Genomic DNA, 21,828 nt, shown 5'->3' with positions numbered 1-21,828 from the left:
ATTTTAGATTTCGAAATCGGGTCAAATTGACCCGAAGACCACAGGAGGGTTAAGAACCTATACAACCCTTTGACCTGGTCATTGTTAAACCATACGCAACTGTTGAAGAGGCTATTATATGCATATAACCTTTAGCCCTGTTTCTATCTACACTGCATGTCCAAGTAAACAGCGTCCCAGAACTGTCGCTCCAACAGGGATAAAACCATACTGCTTCTCTAACATTCGATAGTGTGTGACGGCTGCGCTGAGTCTATTAATGGATGACTTGAATAAAACCTTAAAGAAAGACAAGATCATACTTTGTATGCTTTATTAAACAAATTGCCACCACACACATCAACTGCAGGACACAATGTTCACTTACTGCCTAATAAATCCCACCCACAGACAGGAGACATGATAACCAGATAATCAGTGTTATTCACTACAAATATCTTTTGACCCTACCTATGCATTCAGCATAGGCTTTATTGTGGAGAAGAAATCAGTTGATCAAAATGTAACAAATTGTAAAGTTATTGGCACCCAAGTGTTGGAATCAATGTTGCTATGGTATTTTCACCCAGGATGGCATAGCCAAAACAAACCCTGATCTTTTACTAATCAAGTGGTTTTGCACCCTAAACATAACCAAAAATAATATGTCAACTAACACACCTGCACACTGGTCCTTTAGGTGCCCCTATATTGTTGAAATCTGCACATGGTTAACTGCACACGTCGTGAACATATTTACCCACCGAACTGGACTCTGAAGAGGCTGTTTTGTAGTTGTTCAGGTTTTGAGTTTAGCTGATTAATATGTGTCAACAGTATATTCTACAGTATATTTTAAAACCTAGTTTATTACACTGTGCACATAACACAGACAAAACACAATTTAACGGCTTCACAAATGTTTCATCAGTGACCTGAAATGATCCCCTCCTCTCACTGTGTTGTCAGAGGGGCCACTATTTACTCCCCTTACCCTATGGCACAGATAACGTGAATGCTCAAGAGGACACAACATACTCTTGATCAGCTTTTATCAGAGGAGAGTGGAGGAAAGAGAAAAAAATTTTAATAAGATGTCTCTCGTGGATTTTTGGGTAGTGCTGGGGGGTTGTTTGACTGTGTGTCTTGCAGCACCTATTGTTACACAGGAGGCGGGAAACCCAGCTCAGGTAATGCAGCAAATAGTAATATAGAAATAGAATAGAATAGAAATATTAGCAGCAGGGAACTGTCTGGACTAACCAGGTCAATACATCTTGAATTTATATCATTTTTTTATTTTTGTGAGATGAGACCCATACAGACAGACTAATTAACAGAGGAGAGAGAAAAATGGAAACAGATAAATAGAGAGAGAAAATGAATGGGAACAAAAAGAGGACAAGGAGAAACAAAGTAATGGCAGCTGTTTTTATTTACTTTTTGTCTATTACGTTTTCTCTGTGAGGCAGGGGAGCAGGGGAACAGTTCCCACTCCCAATGGGAGCAAACCTCTTTGTGTCCAAAGTGTTTTTATTTGTCTTTTTGTAAATTGTGGCTATGGCTACTACCTTCAACACTGACAAAGGATTCATTCTAGAAATCATATAAAAAATATCAAAAAGTTTTGAACCTCACTTCAAAATACCTCGTATCATAATGTGACTACCAGGTGACTAGTGTTGAGGTGAAGACTCTTCGGTGTGGTGTGCCAGATGTCAGCAACTACGAACACTTCTCTGGAACTCGCAAATGGGAGAAAAATCTAATCACATACAGGTAACTGGAGGTTACATTCTGTAGGAGCATGTTAATGTAGTCATACATTAGTCAAGTAATTGTATTTTTTATGGTTGAATAAACATCCTCCCAAAGATTGTTGATAACAACATACTGTATAATATGGTTTCAACAGGATCACTAGGTACACTTCAGATCTGACCCAGAGTCAGGTGGATACAACCATTGCTCAAGCCTTCCAGCTCTACAGTGATGTCACCCCACTGGACTTTAGACAGGTCCACGACGATACTGCGGACATCATAATCCTCTTCCAGGCCAGATGTGAGTCTAGATTAAATAAGAAGTTTTCTTGTTCATCCATTGCCTTGCTTTGTACTTATTACAGTTACATAAGTGATACCAGCTGATCTTTGCAGGAATCCCTTTCTCTGAATGCAATTATAGACTTGCACTGTACAACTATAGATTACATTATCTTCTTTATCCATTTGCAGTTCATGGGGACTTTTACCCTTTCGATGGGCCGGACGGAGTCCTTGCTCATGCTTACAAACCTGGACCGAGTGATGGAGGGGATGCACACTTTGATGACGATGAAACCTGGAGTCTTACCGAAACAGGTAAATATTCATACTTTGCACGTGACGTCACAACTACTAGCTGGCGGGCAAGAACATTGTTCTCCAGCAACGAAACCCAGTAAACTAATCAAAGATCTTGCCAGGACGTCGCCAGTTTTACTATACAAAAGTATATATATATATATATATATATATACGTGATTTGATATGATATGATGATTTAATATGATATGCATGATACAGAAGACAGTTACTGTTGTACTGCGTCATGTTAACGTTACTTACTTACTTACAGTTACTTTGCATACATACTATGATACAGTTATTACTACTACATTAACGTTACAACCTAACAGATTGCTAACAGGGTTAAAGGCATTTCGCTGCTCCAGCTGCTCTTGTCTGTTGTCTGATGCTATGTGGAGTGGATGAGCAGGTAGGCTACAATGTCTGACATCCTGTTAGCCATATATGATACAGCATAGTTGGCATAAGGTTTTTTTTAAACTAATGTTACTTATCAAGCTGTCATTAACCGGCAGGCAGAGTGTACATATTCAGATGAAGACTTCATCACACGACAGAACAGATGTCACTTTGTGTAGAGCTACAAACATGCAACGTTAGCGGGTAACGTTAGCTGGCTAACTAGTAACACTCCCGTTTGCTTTCATTATGAAGATATTCCTGTTGTTCACCTCCCATACGACAGCACTGTTAACCCATCCACTCTTGAAGAAAAGATATCTATCCATACTTTTGTAGGCTTTCATTTTTTGTGCGGTGTAAGGTGACGGATATATGTAAATATATATGTTTCTTGCCCGCCAGGTAACCATGGTAACCACGTGACTGCAAAGTATGAATACTCTGCTCTGTCCACTGGAGAAGATCCTGTCTCTGCAGTTCCCTGTTGTAGTTTAGTTAATTAATTAATAAGAACTGCAAAAAGTGTTTGAGGAAAATAATTAGCCTATATATTCTGTACAATTTTCATAGTAGTTTCTTCCTGTATATGAAATCAAATATGTCTGACTAGATTCATTGTTGTGTTGAGGTGTGAATCTACTGCTGGTGGCGGCCCATGAGATTGGCCATTCTCTGGGTCTTGATCATTCCGATGACAGCCAAGCACTAATGTTCGGTCATTATAATTACGTCAACACCATCGGATACAGGCTGCCAGATCAAGACAGGCGAAGGATTCAAGCCCTTTATGGTAAGCAACATATTCCGTATACACTACACCTTTGCCAAGATAACCTATCCACCTGACAGGTGTGGCATATGAATGTGCTGATTAAACAGCATGATTATTGCAAAGGTGTGTCATGCCACTCTTGAATGTGCAGTTTTTATTACACAACACAATGCCACAGATGTCACAATGCGTGTGATTGGCTGGGCCGCTAACTGAAGACCAGCAGCAGGTGACACGGGACAAGCAACGGGGAACCAGACAGCACCAATGGCAGCTTTATGGCACTGGACAGCGAAGAGGCCAAGATGCTGGGCAGATGAGGCTCTGGGGTGCTGGGAAGCTGTGTGTTTTGTGGCCACCCCTTTACCTTGCCCCTGTTTTTGTGTTCTGTCCTTGGGTCCACCCTAGTAACACGATAACAGAAGTTATGGCTTTCAGTTTTAATAGTCTGAAGCAAGATTTTGTTGTGGTTTTTTTTATGTACTTAATATTGATGGAAAGGTTACAGCATGCAGCAACACAGTTCAGTGCAAGTCAGTGAATAACTGTGTATATTGCTAAATGAGCCGTGTCTTTTCTTTTTTTCCCCCAGGAGTGAATAATAATATTATGGCATGCTGCTTTACATTCTTTGCTGGAAGGATGCCAAGGCAACAAATTATCTCCATCACCAAGACACACAGAACATGTGCTCAGCAGGGATTTGTGTATGTGCTTTACTTTGACACTTGTTTACGTCACTTGAATGATCCTCACCAGAACAATGACCGGATGGTTAGCCTGTTTTTGTCTGAGAACAAAATTAGAAGAATTAATTAATTATTGTATAATAAGTAAACAAAATGATATCTCCCAGTCCTAACTCTATTGATTTTTCTGCAGGGTCACTACTGCTAGAGGGAAGATCTGTGTTAGCCTGAATCAGACCTGGGCACAGGAAGCTTTTGCTAACCAGCAAATTGGTCATCATAAATGATCTCCAGCTGCTCAACCTCTGGCCATGATAAAGCTCCGTCTGATGTAAACTATTGAGGGAAATTCCTATGATAATCCTGGTTTTCCGATATGATCCTACTACTACTACTATCAATACATTTGTCTTGTTATGGATTCTTGAAAAGAATAATTATAAATATATATAAAAATGAATTGAATGTCACTTAAGTAACTGTCACAGATTTGTGAAATATTTAAATGCATTTGATTTTTTAAATTGGCAGTGGGTCCATAATGTAAGTGTGTAATTTTAGTCTTTAACTTTTCATATCTTACAAAGAAGAGGAGCTGCACACAAGTCTAGTATAGCTTTGACTTCACACTGATTCAATGTCTAAACATTAAATCCAGACAAGTCATTAATAAGTTGAGGTAACAAAACATTCCATGTTCGCTTGCCTAGGGGTTGGAAGAATAAATTAATTAATTCAAGACTGAGTGCTTTAGTTTTTTTTCTGGACTTTCTGGATTTTGTTTTTAACTCCATAAGTCAATTAGGAGGTAGTTAGTACATAATAGGTCACGATATAGTGACAAAAGTAACCACAGGAAGTTAGCAATGAGAAAAAGACAAAAGGTGTGCAACATAATAGTTGTACAGCAGCATGTTAAAATGCTCTCAGCATCTGTTTTGGGTTCCATAGTCCAATCTTCCAGCATATGTTACATCTTAAAATTGGTTGTCTATTACTTTGAGATATTGCCTGGCATGACTAGACCGTAAAAAAAAAAAAAAGTCCATTTCCCTCACCCTAAATTCTTGTTACTGATAACTTAGCTCTCCCCAGTTGCAATGACTCAAGGATTCAACAACCAAGCATTAATTGGCTCCCAAACTAATACTTGTTTGTATCATGTTTATGTCTTTATTGGACAGGACAGCTCAAGGAAGACATTAAAGAGAGGAGAGAAAGAGGGACAACATACAGCAAAGGGCTCATCATTAATGAATTAAATGTCCCATAAAAACAGTTGTGTCATGTTTGTCTGTAGTGAACTAAGGCTTGAGGAGAGTCCAACCCTCTGACAATGTTCAATCCAAAGTTTCCTATTTTTAATATTGTTCAGTGCATTTAGACATAGCTAAATAATTTGGGCATTAATTACAAACATGATAATATGTGAGATAATATAGATAATATTTTTCACATAAAATGACCAATAGAAGAGTTTATTGCAAAAGCTCAGAACTAGAGGATGAGAGGGTGAGGGTGAGCTCCAGCAGGTGAAGGTGGAAGGTAAAGGGAGAATGGAGGGTGGCTTAGAGGCAGAGGGGCAGGAACTTGATACACTAAACAGTGAAAGTTGCAGATGGACAGTTGGGCAGGGTGACAGGTGAGCATAGGATGATCCTGAGGCACGGTAAAACAAGCATTAAAAACAAAAAGGTAATACACAATACTTACGGCAGCAGAGAGCACTTGGTAGTGGCTGAAGCAACGATCTGGCGAAGAGTAGATGAAGGACTGCTGGGATGATGAGCTGATGGATAGAAGGCGAGCCGGCAATCAGGTAGGATGCAGGTGATCTGGCAATCAGACAGCTGGGAAAGAGAGAGGAGAGCCACGGTCCATTCACAAACACACAAACATACACAGAGAGAGAGATAGAAGGGAAAACAATAAACACCAGGGAATGACATGACATTAACCATGACAGAAATCTGTATTATTTTTGTTGACCGAAATGATCACCAAAGAGCGCCACTAGATGCCACAGAATTTGACAACCTGCTACAGAGTTCCACAAGCTGGCGCTTAGTGCTACTACCTATCACAGAGTGCCACGAGCTGTCATAAGATGAAACATATTATCATAGAGTGAAACTAGCTAACAAAAGGTGCCACAAGCTGCCAAAGAGTTCCACACACTGCTTGAGTATACCACTAGCTGCCACAGTGTGACACAGGCTGCTACATAGTGCTACTAGCTGCCACAGACTGTTAGAGAGTACCATGGAACTTTGTGGCAGCGTATGGCACCCTGGGACACTCTGTGGCAGCTAGTGGCACTCTATGGTGGTAGGTTTTTGTCATGGTTAGTGGCAGCTTGTGAAGCATAGTGTAGCAGTGTAGTAGTGTAGTAGTGCTGGTAGTTAGTGCATGTTGCATGCTGCATTGTGCTCTCTGCCTGCTAATCTCTGCTTATAGCTAGTGCTGCTGGCTAGCCTTCTTGATAGAGGGTGAAAAGAGAAGCATGTAAGTAAAGAGACTCTCCACCCCCAAGACTGCTGCATTGCCTCCCCAGGGCCACACACGGAAACTGGGTATCTTGCGGTCCCAGTCTTAGCTCCAGGGGTTCTCGAAGCAGCAGCATGGCACTAGCTGAAACAGAGTTACAGTAGTTGCCACAGAGTGGCAGTAGTTGCCACAGAGTGCCTCAGGTTACCAGAAGATTCCAGAGAGTACCACAAGCTGCCATGAAGTGCCACAAGCTTCCACGGGGTGCCATAAGTTATATTTTTGTGTGCTTCTGAATGGCACAGGTATCCAGTAGCTGCCATGGGGTGTCACAAGCTGCCATCAAGTGCTAGTAGCTTCCACAGGGTGCCACAGAATACCAAAGGGTGATAATTACAGGCACAGGGTGCTACAGCTTGTCAAAAGCTGCCACAGCATAGCACTAGCTGCAACAGAGTTACAGTAGTTGTCACAGAGTGCCAGTAGTTGCCACAGTGTGGAACAGGTTACCAGAAGATTCCAAAGACTACCACTGGGCTTCCACAGGATGCCATAAGCTTCTGCTGTGTGCTTCTGAATGGCAAAGGTTGCCAGTACCTGCCACAGGGTTTGACAGCTCAGAACAGAGTTCTACAAGCTGGCACAGACTGGCAGTAGCTTTCCCAGGGTGTCACAAGCTGCCACCAAGTGCTACTAGCTGCCACAGGGTACCACCGAATTCCACACACTACCATAGTGTGATACTAACAGGCACAATACTCATCCGAGAAGTAGTTGTCAGCCTCCATCTTGGTACTCGGGAGTGCTTCATCCTCAGAGTAGGAGCCCACATCATCATTGTCATCGTCAGGCGGTTTGGACAGCTGAGGACGCGGAGCCCTTCGGCCACTCCCCCTGGCGGAAATAGCCGTTTTGAAGGGTTGGTCAGGGTGGCGGCGATGGGAATCCCTGATGAGGTTGTTGTCCGGGACGTGCTGTGCTGGAACCCAGGAGACGGAGCAGCGGGGACCAGCGGACTCTCACAGGTCGGTTTGAGCCTGGAGACGTGGAACGTGGGGTGGATCCGCATGGACCGAGGCAACTTTAGTCTCACTGCTGCAGGGTTGATGACCCTCTCCACTTCGAAGGGGCCGATGAACCTCGTGCCAGTTTCTTGGATTCCACTCGTAGAGGGAGGTCCCGGGTGGACAGCCCTACCTTCTGGTGGGGGCCTTGGAGCGGTGGCGGTTAGCAGTAGCAGAGTAACATTCAGCAGAGCGTAGGAGGGAGGTTCTGGCTTGCATCCAGGTCCTGCGACAGGTAGACAAAGACATGCTTATTTAACATGTCCCTGAGCAAGTCGTTGACCAGAGCCTGGAAGACTGCCGGGGCGTTGGTGATCATAATGCCCTGGGGGTGTCTTGAAGGCCGTCTTCCACTCGTCCCCCTCTTGGATGCGGACCAGGTGGTAAGCGTTGCGCAGGTCCAGCTTAGTCAACACTTAGTGGCACCTTCCAGGCACTTGAACGCCGAGGAGATGAGAGGGAGAGGGAGAGTGTAACAGTTCTTGACAGTGATGTCCTTAAGGCCTCGGTAGTCGATGCAGGGTCGCAGGGACGAAGAAGAATCCTGCACCGGCAGGAGAAGAGGAGGGACGGATGATACCTGCTGCTGATGTAAGTGTCCATGGCTTCTCTCTTGGGGGCAGACAGAGAGTACAGGCGACCCCTAGGAGGAGTCGAGCCAGGTTGCAGGTCTATGGCGCAGTTGTCTAGCCAAGTTGTCATCAATCAGGCTGACATCTGAACCAGAGTCTATGAATGTGGCGAGGGTGTGGGAACCCTCGGGCAGCAGCAGCTGGGCATGGCACAAAACACGTAGATTGGAGAGGTTGCAGGCACGACTCACCAATATTCCCCCTTCTACTTGTGAGTCCGACCTTTTGCTGGGCACCGGGAGACAAAATGGCTGGCCTGGCCACAGTAGAGGCAGAGGTTTCCCTGATGGCGACATTCCTATTCCTCCGTCGTGAGGCTGGTGCGGCCCACCTTCATGGGTTCCGGTGGCCAACTGCGGACTCGCCGAGGGAAATCCAGTCTCGGGAAGGAAGCAGGACTGGGACCAGGAAGCCTGCCGCCATCGCCTCTCCTGATGTCTCGCCTGGATGAGTCGATCCAGTCGTGTCGTGAGCTCAATGAGTCCATCCAATGACGAAGCAACGTCGTGAGACACCAACTCATCCTTGATGTAGTCACCCAGACCCATCATGAAGGCATCGCAGTGGGCGGTAGCGTTCCACTCACTTTGATGAGCCCTGGTTCGAAAGTCTATGGCAGAGTCAGCGATGCTTCGGCTTCCAGATTGTAATCTAATGGGTCGGTTTATTTTGAATAATTATGAAAGATTTAGTTATTAAACAGCAAAGCAAAAATGTATTTAAATAGAACATCTGCAGACCCTCCTAAAGCTCTTTCCTTCTTTTGCAAAGTCATGATGACGAGTTCACGAGCTAATGCAACTACCACAGTATTATCAAAGCTGCTACAAATAATACTATTACTGCTACTTATGAATACATTGAATTTACATAGATATAGCATCTGTAGATGTAAGCGTATCATTATAAGGTAACAAAAACAATTCCTATATTCAGGTGAGTATCACTAATGAAAACACTGACTGTCATTTAGTCAGTATAACTTGGTCTAAATAGACAGAATTATTTAATAATATAAACCTTTCTGTGTTTTAAATTCTTGATAATTTCCTTAATCCTCTGTGAAATTTGAGTTAAACTTGCTAAAAAGAAATTAAAGAGTTCAAACAACATACAAAAAATTGACCGTGGGGATGGTATTCTTCTGGTCATAAGCCTGGCCTTTCACACGGCAGACATACCGCTGGTCCATATATCCAAACAGTTCCAGTTTGGTTTCATCGGTCCATAGAACTGTCTCCCAAAACTCTGTATTCTTATCCAAATTCCTCCTGGCATATTCTAGTAGACTTTTGATGTTCGTTGTGGTCAAGAGTGTAGTGCATCTTTGAGTCCGGCCATGAAGTCCTTGTTCATTCAGTGCACGTCTTATTGTTGCCACTATAGCATCAGGTCATCCTGTAGGTGTATGCAGTCACACAGGGGTTTCTCTTAGTTGTTCTGACTAAGTTGCTAAGGGCCCTTGATGGAATGTTGGGCTTTCTTCCATGGCCAGGCAGGTTTGCAGCTGTTCCATAAGTTTTAAACTTCTGTCTCTTTGAATATTATTTGTTTTGGAAATCTTCTTATGCACAAGGCCCTTCAGGTGTGATGAAATAATCTCCTCTCTCAGCTTTTGTGGAAGCTCCTTTGTCTTTCCCTTGATTGCAACTCACCTTGAATACCTTCATAGGTGGGGTTTATATATGTATCAGAGCTCAAACAAATGAAGGGTCATTATAGGGTTCCCAAAGGCTTAATTATGTTTCAACTCCACTTTAGGCCATAAAAACTATCAGACATCTTTAAAAACAGCAAAATTATATAGGGGTTGAATAATTGTGACATGGCTATCTTAACAAAATATAGTGTTACACACAAATAGCCTACCTACATGCATTTTCTGTGTTGATTTTATATATCACTCGACCCATAAAGAAGTCATCCGAAGCAGAATCTTGCTCTTCTTTCTACTTTCTATAAGTTTATATTATTATTTAAGATCTAAACTTTGAAGACGTGAACACAAGCAATATTCACAGAGCCTTCACTCTCACAGCCTCATCCTGCTTTAGAACAATAAGAAGAAAAGACAGAATCTGTAAAAAAAAAAAAAGCCAATTAAGTATGTATGATTGTTAAAAATAGGGTTAAAAAAATATTTAATACAGGCAGATAATTGTATTAACGTTCCAAAACATATCAGGAAAACCTTCACAGGAAGTAATCTGCTCAAAATTCCTCTAAAACTCTCATAAACTTCCTGCTGTGTTGACTGTTTGGGTTCATTGTACAGTTTATCAGTTGTCCTTTAATGTTAGTCTTATACATTTAATATAAAATGAAACACCCATAAAATATGTGAATTAGTCTACTCAGTGATAGAGGAGGTTGGGAACCACTGCATCAGTGCCTTGCCTCTACCAGTCCTGTACAGTAGGAGGCAGTGTACACCTTTGAAATGTGTTTACAATCTGGACTGAAAGAAGAAGAAGGAAGAGGAGAAGGGGGAAGAGAAGAAGAGGAGGATCCGGGACTAACCATGGCTACAGCTGACAGCGGGCCGAAGCCTCTTCAGAATGCCATGAAAATGGCTAAAGTAGCAATACAGCTGGACGGAGGGAACAAACACAAGGTAGTGAGCTCCACAGCCGGACTGCAACGATACGACGAAGGTTGAGCCCCACAGGAAGCAGTCTGTGGGGCTGTAAACAGAGGGAGGGGCGGGAGGGGGGGGGTTAGCTAGCTAAACTGTCACTTGAGTAACGTTATGTTGTTTACATGTAATAAAGTCACCTGCTGGGGTTCAGGGCTGCACACCTTCAAGCCTTTCAGCGCTTTATTCTACAAATGTCACCTGTCATTAATACTGACTTGTTCTTCATTGACTACTCACTGTTGTCCTATCACCAATAACGTTATACTACACTTGTAGAAGTAACAGCTTGTTACAAATATAGTATAACAAATAAACCAAATACAAATATATCAGATAAATGCATGGTTGCAAGACAAAACTTGTAGTTTATTGATTTAGATAAACGTTTGAAGTTGCAAACATTATGTTGATGAGTTGTGTTTACATAAATAATGTGGGAAAAACTAATTGGAACAAGTTGATTTTATGAGTAGCCCCATCAACTTAAAAACGTGTTTATACTGGCAGTTATTAAGTAAGTGGTACTTTAAAAAAGCTAATTTTAATTTCATTAAAAGTTGTCATAACTCAAAAGAATTGATGCAGACTGTTGAGTGTATGAGTTATAGTTATCGCTGTCGTCATTCCTGTAGCATTTATATGGTTTTACTATAGTTACACTGTATTTACTATAGGTATACTATGTTTTTCATATAGTAAAAACATCATCATAATATTACTATAGGAATGTTCTATAGTACGTTCAAAAAATAACTACAGAAACACTTTATAATACAATATTAATACTATTTAAAATGTATAGGAATCTAGAAACAATCTAGATACAGAGTATTAATCATAAAATATTACAGGGCTACTATAGCTAATAAAACAACACTACAGAAAAAAACATTATACAGTTCTTGTACTATACTATAGTAATACTGTAGATCAATTTTGTAAGGGAAAGCATGAGCACTTTGTAATTTTTAATACTACAACTAAAAACTAATAAACATTTAGCTTATTTTGGACTTGATAACTTGACGCAATAAGCTCAAACATTACACTACGTTTTTATCATCACTATCATGTCTTCACAGAAAATTGTAATGTATGTTATTAATTAGTTATTAAGATATCAAGTCAATTAGGACATTTGACTATTAGAATTTTGGCCCCACTGCTATCTTCTTCTCTTGTTGCATTTTCAGCATATTTAGTCAATAGCTAATTGTATGTTCAGCTCTGACTTGTCACTATAAACCTATAAACCTTTTTCACAGCAGTCATTTTGACATGAAATAGTAGGGTAAACAAAGTCAACACACCGGTCAGACAAAAAAAAAGACCTGTGTTCCGATTATTATTATTATTTTTTAAATGAAAAAATGACCTAATTGTTCCCCATATATATAAATGGTAGTTGGGAAACAGCTTATTTCACGATTTTGGTTTTCATATTTGAAAGGGAAAATTTGTTGGACGCACAGTACCCTGATTGTTTACCCTACTATTTCTTGTCACAATTGCTGCTGTGAAAAAGGTCTACTACCATGTCTGACCCCATAGAACCAAACATTGTAAGCAAAGTGTAAAAGATTTATTATGGATATAGAAGTTGGTCAAAAAAAACACCCACGTTGGTTAAAAACAGCCAAATGTGATGCTGATGTGAGCCAAATGACTTTATGTAGAGTCTAGATAGCGTGGTATACATAGTGTATGTGAATAGTGCTATTAAAACGAGTCTAGTAACCATAAAACTGTTTATCTTGATATTGAATCAAAGGTTTATTAAAATTCAATAACCACTATTTATTAGGTCTATCAGTGAGCTTTAAAGTGCCTTAGTTTAGAATAGGTTCCTGCACTTGTTCAGTAGTGACTTGCAAATACAGAAAAGTAAATAAGGAACTGGAAAAACAAGTAAAGTCATGATGTTTCCTCAAATAATAGTGCCTAGTCAGCAAAATGAGGTCTGGTGTTTAGGTCTTGCTTATAAAATATTGGCCAGACATAATCATCTGAGTGTATTTATAAAATTTGGCATTGAGACGATCCAACAAGCAACACATAACAAAACACATATATGGTGGACTTTAAGAATAGCATCACAGCACCATATGGTGCAAGAACATTGTGACTGAATTGTTACTGCTGTATGGCCATGTTCCCTGATCAGCAGTAGTTATAATATATTATTATGTTTTACTGTGTACCATAACAATAATAAGATACTACATGCTTGTGCTCTTTCTGCAGGAAGCTTACTGTGAATATCTCCGGACTATCAACTTCATATCACATGCACTTTTGGAAGAAGTTGTGTCACAAAGTAAGATATATGTAGTGACATATGACTGATGATAAATGAATGTACAGAGTTTTACTATTAAATCTAATCTCATGATTGTTTTCACTATTATGTCTTTGGTATATTTACTCAGTTTTGCTGACTGTACTGCAGAGTTATTACTGCAGTATTGTCTAATAAATGCAACATTTCATATAGTAAAAAAGTTAACATGCCACTTTTAAGAGCCTCCATCCACATATGTAACAGTTGAACCTGCTTTATTATGAGGTTATACTGTAAGACCTATTACATCGGTACAGACTTTGAAATGGGCTTTAAGCATAGACTGTATAATTAAAAATGGACGCAGTCATTACGTCACCCATAGGTTTCTGAAGGTGGTTCAGATGGTCGGCTATGGCCATCACCATCTTGGCAGTCCTGACTCCACGGCTCCTGGCTAATCCAAAAATGGGAAATGAGATGGAGAATGGGTGGTTATGCTTAACTTTAAGCCTTAATATAACTTAAAGGGTGAGTACAGTTGTGAACAGGGAAATTAGCTATACAAACTGTTGTTTGTACCAGGCTGTAAGCATGGTTATTTCTGTTGTAAAGTATTTTAATATGGGGGGTTATGGAGATTGACTCACTGCTGGAGCCAGCCTCTAGTGGCCGTTTGAGGAACTGCCGTTTGTGGCATTTCTAGGCTTCCTTTGTCAGCCATAGAGGTTGCAGCTTGGATCAATGTTATAGCTGACATTGGTCATCAGTGGATAAGTAGCCCCATTTTAGATTGTCTGTCATAACAGCGTGCTGATTTCATGCCTTCAAGTCCTGAGGATTTTTATTTTATTTTATTTTAGCTCACCAAAGCAAATTTCTATCAAAAGGACAATTATGTGTTTAAACTTTTAGACTCTTTAGAGACTGTATACACCGATCAGCCATAACATTCTGGGCACCCTGGTGGTCAGAATGTTCTGCAGCCCCATACCAACAGACTCTGCTGCACTGTGTGTTCTGACCCCTTTCTATCAGAACCAGCATTAACTGTTTCAGCAGTTTGAGCTACAGTAGCTCGTCTGTTGGATCGGACCACACGGGCCAGCCTTCACTCCCCACGTGCATGAATGAGCCTTGGCTGCCCATGACACTGTCTCTGGTTCTTTTCCTTCCTTCTGCTGCCTGATATATGCCACCCACTGACAGGAGCCATGATAACCAGATAATCAGTGTTATTCACTTCAGTCAGTGCTCATAATGTTATGGCTAATTGGTGTACATCTCCAGTATAATGTGGTCAGACAGACACTGTGGGCACCTGATATCATCTGCATTAATGCTGTGCTGTGGCTCCTATTCCTTATATCCTGTTGATCTTTTTGGGCTTGTTGCCCTTTTCTTCACAAATTCACATTTAATTAAATTGGAACTATGTTACAATAGAGGCTAACCGTAGCATTAAAGCAGCATCTAGATTTCTCCTCCTTCTTCTACCCTCTAGTGCCAACAGATAAGACAGATAATGTGTGAAACAATCAGGTTCCTCTGGCTCCTCCTAGTGCTCCTAATGGCATTTACAAGAATCCACCTAGGAGGAGCCGGAGGAGCCAGAGGAACCTGATTTTGTACTACTGTCAGAACACAGTGAACATTTCAGCAATAATGACAACAAGTTATTTTTATAAAAACTGTATCCGTATATACATATAATGAAATGCTCATTTGATATATTGCAGATTTGTATATGCTGTATTTATGGCTGGGGGTATCTTTAATCAACCTGCGTGTTGTGATATTCAGATTTGTGCACAGTCAGTTCTCTTCTGGACCACGATGAGGATCTCAGATGAGGCTAATGAGATATTTATAAACCATGAGAAAAGCCTCTAAGGTTTGAACATGTGGTAGTCAGTGGATTGGTGGGTTGGACCAGTCCAGGCTTCAGTCCAAATCACAAGCAGCACCCCCTTCTAACAGAGCTAATCATTTTAACCAGACTTGAGCTAATCAGTTTGAATACAGTAGTTGATTGTTAGCACAAAATTGAGTCAGATCTCAAATGCCATGTGATGACCTTTATATAGCAGACCTGCATTAGATTAATCTTAAACTCTCTGTCTTCTGTTTCTTTCCGTCCCGGCCTCAGAGGAGAGGGAGATAGTGGCGGTGGAGGTGGAGCGGATGTTGAGGCTGGCTGAGCAGTGTCTGGAGCGAGCCAAGTCATTTATAGGGAAGAGCGCTGACCCCCCCGACCTCTCTGCCTCCGTCTCCGCTTCCTCTTCCTGTTCACCTGGCCAATCAGAACCCCATCAGACTCCTGCCCTCCCAGTCGCCACTGCTGCGAGCACTGGTGAATACATCCCCTTCCAATCAGAAGCATTTCTTTTATTAACATACCATTCAATCACTGCTAACTTGGAGCCTGCCCTAGGGCTCACAAATCCAAATCAGCCAATGTGTAGCCACATGATTTCTGTCCTGTAAGCCAATCACTGCTCTTTTTTCCCCTTTGCTGTCACAGTCCCTCCATCTGATATTCCTGTTGACGCAGGGCGTAAAGCAACCAGCCCAACAAAGACCGGTCACCGCAGGGTAATGTCAGAAGGTGGCGGGGAGCTCTCTCCTTTTCTGCCTCCTGAAATCTTCCAGAGAATACAAACAGTGGAGTCACAGGACACAAGCAAAAAGTAAGGGCCAGTTTTTATCAAGGAGGGCAGATATTGCTCCAATCAATGACAGATATCCGCTTAAGTGAACAACACAGCAGAGATAACAGATTTCTAAGAACCAGTCAGTTACAGCTTCCACTGACGAGCACAATGTTTGAAACCGTCCAACCAGGTCAAACAGATTCTTACACTCTTTAATGTCTTCAGTTCACTTATCTGAATTTTAAACCTGCGCTTGGAAATAAAATAAAATATATTTCTACTCTTTAACCCTAGGGGTGTAAGAAAATATCGATACACATTAGTATCGCCATATTTTGTTTTGTCATATTGTACCGATTCTCGAACTGTAACACCGTATGGATTTTTGTATTTGAACCCCCGACCGCTAGATAGCAGTTGTAAATGTAAACTAAGGGCTGTGATGTTTGATGTTACACAGACTGTGATAACGCAGATCCCACTGTTCTTAAAAAATCTCAATAAAGATCGCCTTGCTTACAGTATCGCAATATATTGAATCGTAACCTCTGTATTGTGATACGTTTCGTATCGGCAGATTCTTTTGAATACACAGCCCTATATAATATGGTTTACAAGCAGTGGTGTAGTGTAGGGGATACACAGGTATACAGAGTATACCCACTTATCTTTCAGTTAGCAGTGGGTGTACCCACTTCTAGGGATGGGACGATATGCGATATTATTGTATATTGCAATAAAAAACTCTCATGGTGAATTTGCATTATTGTGAATTGGGATTTTCATAAATATCCTATACTGAGGGGGAGTCCACATCTTTCCAGTCATTCCAAAATCTTTACCCTGTCACCATTTTTTTATTGGAATACTTCACTCTAAATGTTTAATTATGTCGTTTTCTCAACCGTCTGTGGGCCAGTAATGATTGCCCAATCTGCTCCTCTTCTGTGTTAATGTTTCATTATAATCCTTACACCCTTAAGCTAAGCAGCAGAGGTTAAGTGACAGTGCCAAAACTACTGGCCCACTTTCGGGTGAGCTAAATATGAAGCGTTACATGTCACTGTCTGTAACACACAGCGTCTATCCTTTGCTGGACAGGACGCTTAAAAATAAAACTGAGGTTATCAATTAGTACACCCACTTCTCCAGACACCACTACACCACTGTTTACCAGGTTTAAAAATGTTGCTCCTTTTCATCTTCACGCTCAGTTCTCTTAATGCCTGAGGATAGTTTTTACAAGTCTTCATTCTAAAGTGACAAAAATATCCCTAATTATTTGATTTGACTCACAGAACCTTGTCGTCACCATATGTCAGTTTCATTGGTGCTTGTGTGAGCTTTTTCTAAAAATGTTTTACTCAAAATAATAACAATGTCACGCTGCCCCGCCACATTGACAAGGGACATGTTGCTTGTTTGTATTTTGTGTGTGTCCCAGGGAGCTGACACCCATTGAAGAAGCATCACGTTTAAACCAGAAGTTGAAAGCCAATTATGAAGCTCGTCTGGCAAGGCTCACACCTGGTCAGGCCTACCAGAAGACGTCTTTGGTATGTGAATGAGTGTGTGCTTGTATGTGTATGTGTGTTGTTGACTTGAGCTAAAGGCCCACTAAAAGCTGACTTGTAGCAAAAGTGTCCCATTTTTTTGACAACATTACCTTCTCGAGACTGGACCAGCAGACAAACTGGAAGATGAGTTCATTACATGATGCATTATGGTCCAAGTTACAGTTTGTTTAATGGCACAGAAATCATCCATGTTTTGCTTCTGGTATGACCTCTTCCTATTTTTTCCGTACCTGATATATACCCATAAGCTGTGTGTGAAATACTGTGACATTGTGCACAGTGCTTCCAGACACAGCAGCAAAAATTTGAAATCTTATAAAAACATTTCAAAACAAAATGAGGCTTGTATGTATGAATAAGAGGACCAAATTAGCAGAGTTTGTCTAAGCCTATATTTGTGGATCAGTGGCTTTTTCACAAAACACGAATTTAGAAATCCAAGATAACTGAAAAGATTTGGCTTGACCTAGTCTAGTCTAGTCTAGTCTAGTCTAGTCCTGGCTTTATACGTTTCATGTAGGCCAAGCCAGGCTGAGGAGGTGCAACTAGGTGAAGCCAGGTTTAACTAATTGGGATAAATGCACGTTCACGGCTTTTATCAGAAATGGAGAAGACGCATTAAACATACTTTACATAATGGAGTCTTACATTAAGCATGTATTATGTAAAAAAAGAAATCCAGACACAGTGTGGCAGACAATAGCGGACTGACTGAATGTGTAAGTAGTCTAAAAATACACATTTAGGCCACTGCTCCTAACCGAAACCATAATTATACCATTCAAGGACTTTCTGGCCGTCTGCACAAATCAACAGTTGTACACTTTGCCTTAAAAGTGAGCAGTAGAAGTTAATATATTACTCTGTAAATTTACCATTAAGACATTACTTAGGTGAGTAGTTAAACTGTTCTCATTCTTAGGAAGCACTACACTCAGTCTTATGGAGTCCCTTAGGGGACATGGAGGAGGAAATAAAATACATGAATACAATAAAACTGCACCCTGTCTGTCCTGGGTGCTCATGTTTTGACCCTTGAGTTTTGCCCAGAAGAAGACTCTTTTACACTCAAAATATTTTCTCATGGGGAACACACATTTTTTTGTCTTCCCCCCAATGTATTTTTTCCTGTCTCCATACTGCCTAAACGTATATTTGATGCATGTTTTTTCAAAAGTAGTGTTAGCATTTTTAAGCGACCTCGTGTGTGCTTTTATTGTGAATGTCTCGTGTCCCTTCCGGCCTGTATGTACGTCGGCTAGCTTGCCGCTCTTTTTGAGCAGCGGAGGGCAGTGGGAGTGGGAGTGGGCGTGGGCTGTGTGTGGATTTATTCTGTGTACCGCAGGAGTTGTGTAAGGCTAGATAAGTTCTCAGCTAAAAAGCCCAACTTTCTCCTGCTCGGCTTCATCCCTTTGGTGAAATCTCCAGGCAGAAAACATGATGGTAAACGAGAGACAAGACATTTTATTATCAAAGCGCTCTTAATTGCAACGCTTAATAAGTTAACTTATTTTAATTCCGACATCAATTTTGTATTCATCTGGAGATTTTTAAATTCATGTCAACTCGTCATTCAGATGCGGAAAATGTTTCGGCGTCAAGTGGAGCTCCGTGCTTACTGGAGAAAACTAAAGGCATTTGTAAAGGTAAAGTCTGGTCAGCTATGCTAGCTAATTAACACGTCTCACTGAAGTCCTTAAAAAATACTTTGAAATGATTGCTTTTCTAACTGTCCCCCAAAATTGTTGAGTACTAACGTTAATTTAAGTCCTCACACCAAGATTGATAAACGCCACGAGCTGTTCGGCATCATTTATTGCATCTTTTAATTTAATGAAATCTTAAATTTAAAGACTACACCTTGACCTGACGGGGTGAGCGGTACTCGATGGTTTGTGTTGGTTCAGTAAATGGAGTCTGCCAGGTTGGAAACGTCACTGATGACGCAGCCTAACGTTACTCTAGCAGCTCTCACTACAGACAGTAACGTTTCAGTATTTAGTTCCTTGTTGTGATGGTTAAGGTGTAATTTAGTCTTTTTGGTGTTGCAGTTGCATTGCAGGTTGTGACGTGGTGTTACTGTGTGAGACACTACAGGGGAAAAGGATGAAAAATAATAATAGATATCACAATTTAGAGTTTATTACTTACATTGAGATTATTATTTTTTGTATTGCTTGTTCTCTGAAATCCTATGTTTAAATATTTAGATTAGGAAATATCTACTTCAAAATGAAAAATAAAAGTAATCCCTTAATTTAGAGTGGTTATTGTTTCATATACTGTTAGTTTCTTCCAGTGTCTCCTAAATTTTAAAATAAAATGGATCCAAGGTGCATTTGAAAGGCTCCCGAAAGAGCCTGTGGTATTCTTCAGTTCATTTGTGTTGTCATCTAAGGGTAAAGCACTCTTCTTCAATTCTTGGAAAGGGTTTAATCAGTTTTGGAAATCAGTTTTGAACACGCTTTACGGTCACAGTTTGGCTATTTCACCAAAAATACACACTCACAGAGAGGGAAAACTCTTTCTTAAAACAGTGCAAATCCGGTATTATCTACTTAAAAATGCTAATTTGCCTACATTTTTGGGACATAAATGTAAACATTGGATAAGGCCAGGTTTAAAATGTTTCAGTGTGAAAGAGTAATTATCTTGATATATTTTTCCATTATAATTTTGGAGATTTATTACTCCATAAATTAGAAAACCCTGTCAGCAACCATAATAAATCCATTTTGGCCATGTTTTTAGGAATAAAATGTTCTGTAAATCAGGCTGAAACATTAGCATGTTTATTTGATATGGCCTAAATAAATTGGTGAAATTGAGATTAGTCAACTTTGTCCTCGAATATTGTGTGCATGCTACCTTTTATGCCTTTGGATATTCATCCTGGGTATTCAACACTGGAACAAAGCCCTTTTGGAAAAAGACTATAGATAAGAATATAACTGGAAGGTTTGGCATATGTAAGTGCTACTGAAGTGGAGATTTGTGAGTATGAGTATGCATTTTGTAAAACACTACAGATGATTTATGTTAAAATATGCAAATTAGGCATAATGTAAAACTAACTTTTGGTGAATTTAGGAGAAATCTGCATATGCAAATAGACAATAATACACACAATTGTGTATTTTGGGTGTTTTCTTTCTGCAAAATATCCCAAAATGTAAAAGTGTCTCGCTTTAAGATAAAGCTTCATTTACTAACTTTGTTGAAAGATTTTAGATGGTAATTGAGATGGGACATGACATTGTGGCTTTACATTCAACTTCATTATTCTAAGCGCAGTATGTGGGCGGTAACTGCCGAGAATGTTAAATTCCAGCCCTGTTTGTGCTAAAATTAACTGGATTTTTCTCTATAGAAACAACTTGCATTTTAATACAACTTTACAAAGTATTTTTCCTTTGTCATTTGACATTATTTCCTCTCCTCTTTTCCAATGCAGACGCTCTCCCTCCAGCGGCAGATGATGGAGAATCTCATCATAGCTAAAGCCAGACAGGATGCTGTATCCTTGTGTTTTCACTGGGTTGTAGAAGTCTCCATCTTTGTTGCTTGACAGGTGATGGATAGCTTTCTTAATATCATTTAAGGCAGTGAGTGATGCTTTATTCCCAATTTGTCCTAATTGGTAACGTTTTCCCAGCTTTCCAAATCCTTTAAGTGGGAGTGGTGAGCTGTGTGTAGGTATGGACAGATGGCACATATTAGTCTCTAAGGAAACAAATATTTAAAAGGTAAAGAGACTGTTTAGCTGCTCGGATATTCAGCAACTTATAAGTTTTAGCTCCCAGATCACCAGAAATCAGCATTCATTCTTAAAATAGTGTTTTATTGTTCATTGCTTGGAAACAGTCCAGGAGAAGAGAGAGGCTCATGTGAGGTAGATTTATGACACAGACCTTTAGGTTGCTGAGGGTTGCTGTAACTCCTTACTCTTTCTAAATCTCCCTGATTAACAGTCCTACAGGGTCACAAGGGGGCACTGTGGTTCCACACTGTTTACTATACAGTGCTGCTTAAATGTGTGTGTGTGTGTGTGTGTGTGTGTGTGTACTGTGAACCTCTTGGCATGATTGACCTGTATGGGTTCACTGGTTTGATCAGTGCTGCACAGTTTCTCCCCTAAAGAGCTCTCATTTCATTGGTTAATTTAGCCAGCAATTTTGTGTCACCTGATTTGTATTTTCCTGCTTGTTTTTAAACAGTGCAGCTCAGGGTTCACTAACTTTTGCCCCTTCAAAGGTTTACCAAAAAAATATTTTTCTTAATTTTTTTCTTTCCCTTAAAGCT

The 21,828-nt window shown here is 40.5% G+C and overlaps 2 protein-coding genes across 7 annotated transcripts in view; both read left to right on the top strand.

Annotated features, from left to right (window-relative positions):
- Positions 1–981: 981 nt before the first annotated feature.
- On the top strand, positions 982–4,932 carry LOC127353773 (collagenase 3-like). Its single transcript, XM_051383331.1, has 7 exons — positions 982–1,169; positions 1,652–1,758; positions 1,895–2,043; positions 2,217–2,342; positions 3,361–3,522; positions 4,097–4,211; positions 4,387–4,932. The coding sequence occupies exons 1-7, from the start codon at positions 1,074–1,076 to the stop codon at positions 4,478–4,480; spliced, it is 849 nt and encodes a 282-aa protein (XP_051239291.1). The 5' UTR covers positions 982–1,073; the 3' UTR covers positions 4,481–4,932.
- A 5,899-nt stretch (positions 4,933–10,831) lies between these two features.
- The window catches only part of vps9d1 (VPS9 domain containing 1), a 30,493-nt gene continuing 19,496 nt past the window's right edge, over positions 10,832–21,828 (top strand). For 5 of the 6 annotated variants that reach the window (XR_007881344.1, XR_007881345.1, XR_007881343.1 and 2 more), the window contains exons 1-6: positions 10,833–10,990; positions 13,259–13,331; positions 15,445–15,648; positions 15,820–15,985; positions 17,394–17,505; positions 20,981–21,043. Coding sequence is in view for 3 of the 6 variants with exons in the window: in XM_051383189.1 (XP_051239149.1) it covers positions 10,898–10,990; positions 13,259–13,331; positions 15,445–15,648; positions 15,820–15,985; positions 17,394–17,505; positions 20,981–21,043 (711 nt within the window). In the remaining 3 variants the exon portion in view is untranslated. Of the gene's footprint in view, positions 10,991–13,258; positions 13,332–15,444; positions 15,649–15,819; positions 15,986–17,393; positions 17,506–20,980; positions 21,044–21,828 lie in introns of all 6 variants that reach the window. The other variant, XM_051383188.1, reaches the window with a different exon arrangement.

This window comes from Dicentrarchus labrax, unplaced genomic scaffold (assembly GCF_905237075.1).
Source record: "Dicentrarchus labrax unplaced genomic scaffold, dlabrax2021, whole genome shotgun sequence".
Taxonomy (NCBI): Eukaryota; Metazoa; Chordata; class Actinopteri; family Moronidae; genus Dicentrarchus; species Dicentrarchus labrax.
This window is presented reverse-complemented; position numbering and strand designations above follow the sequence as displayed.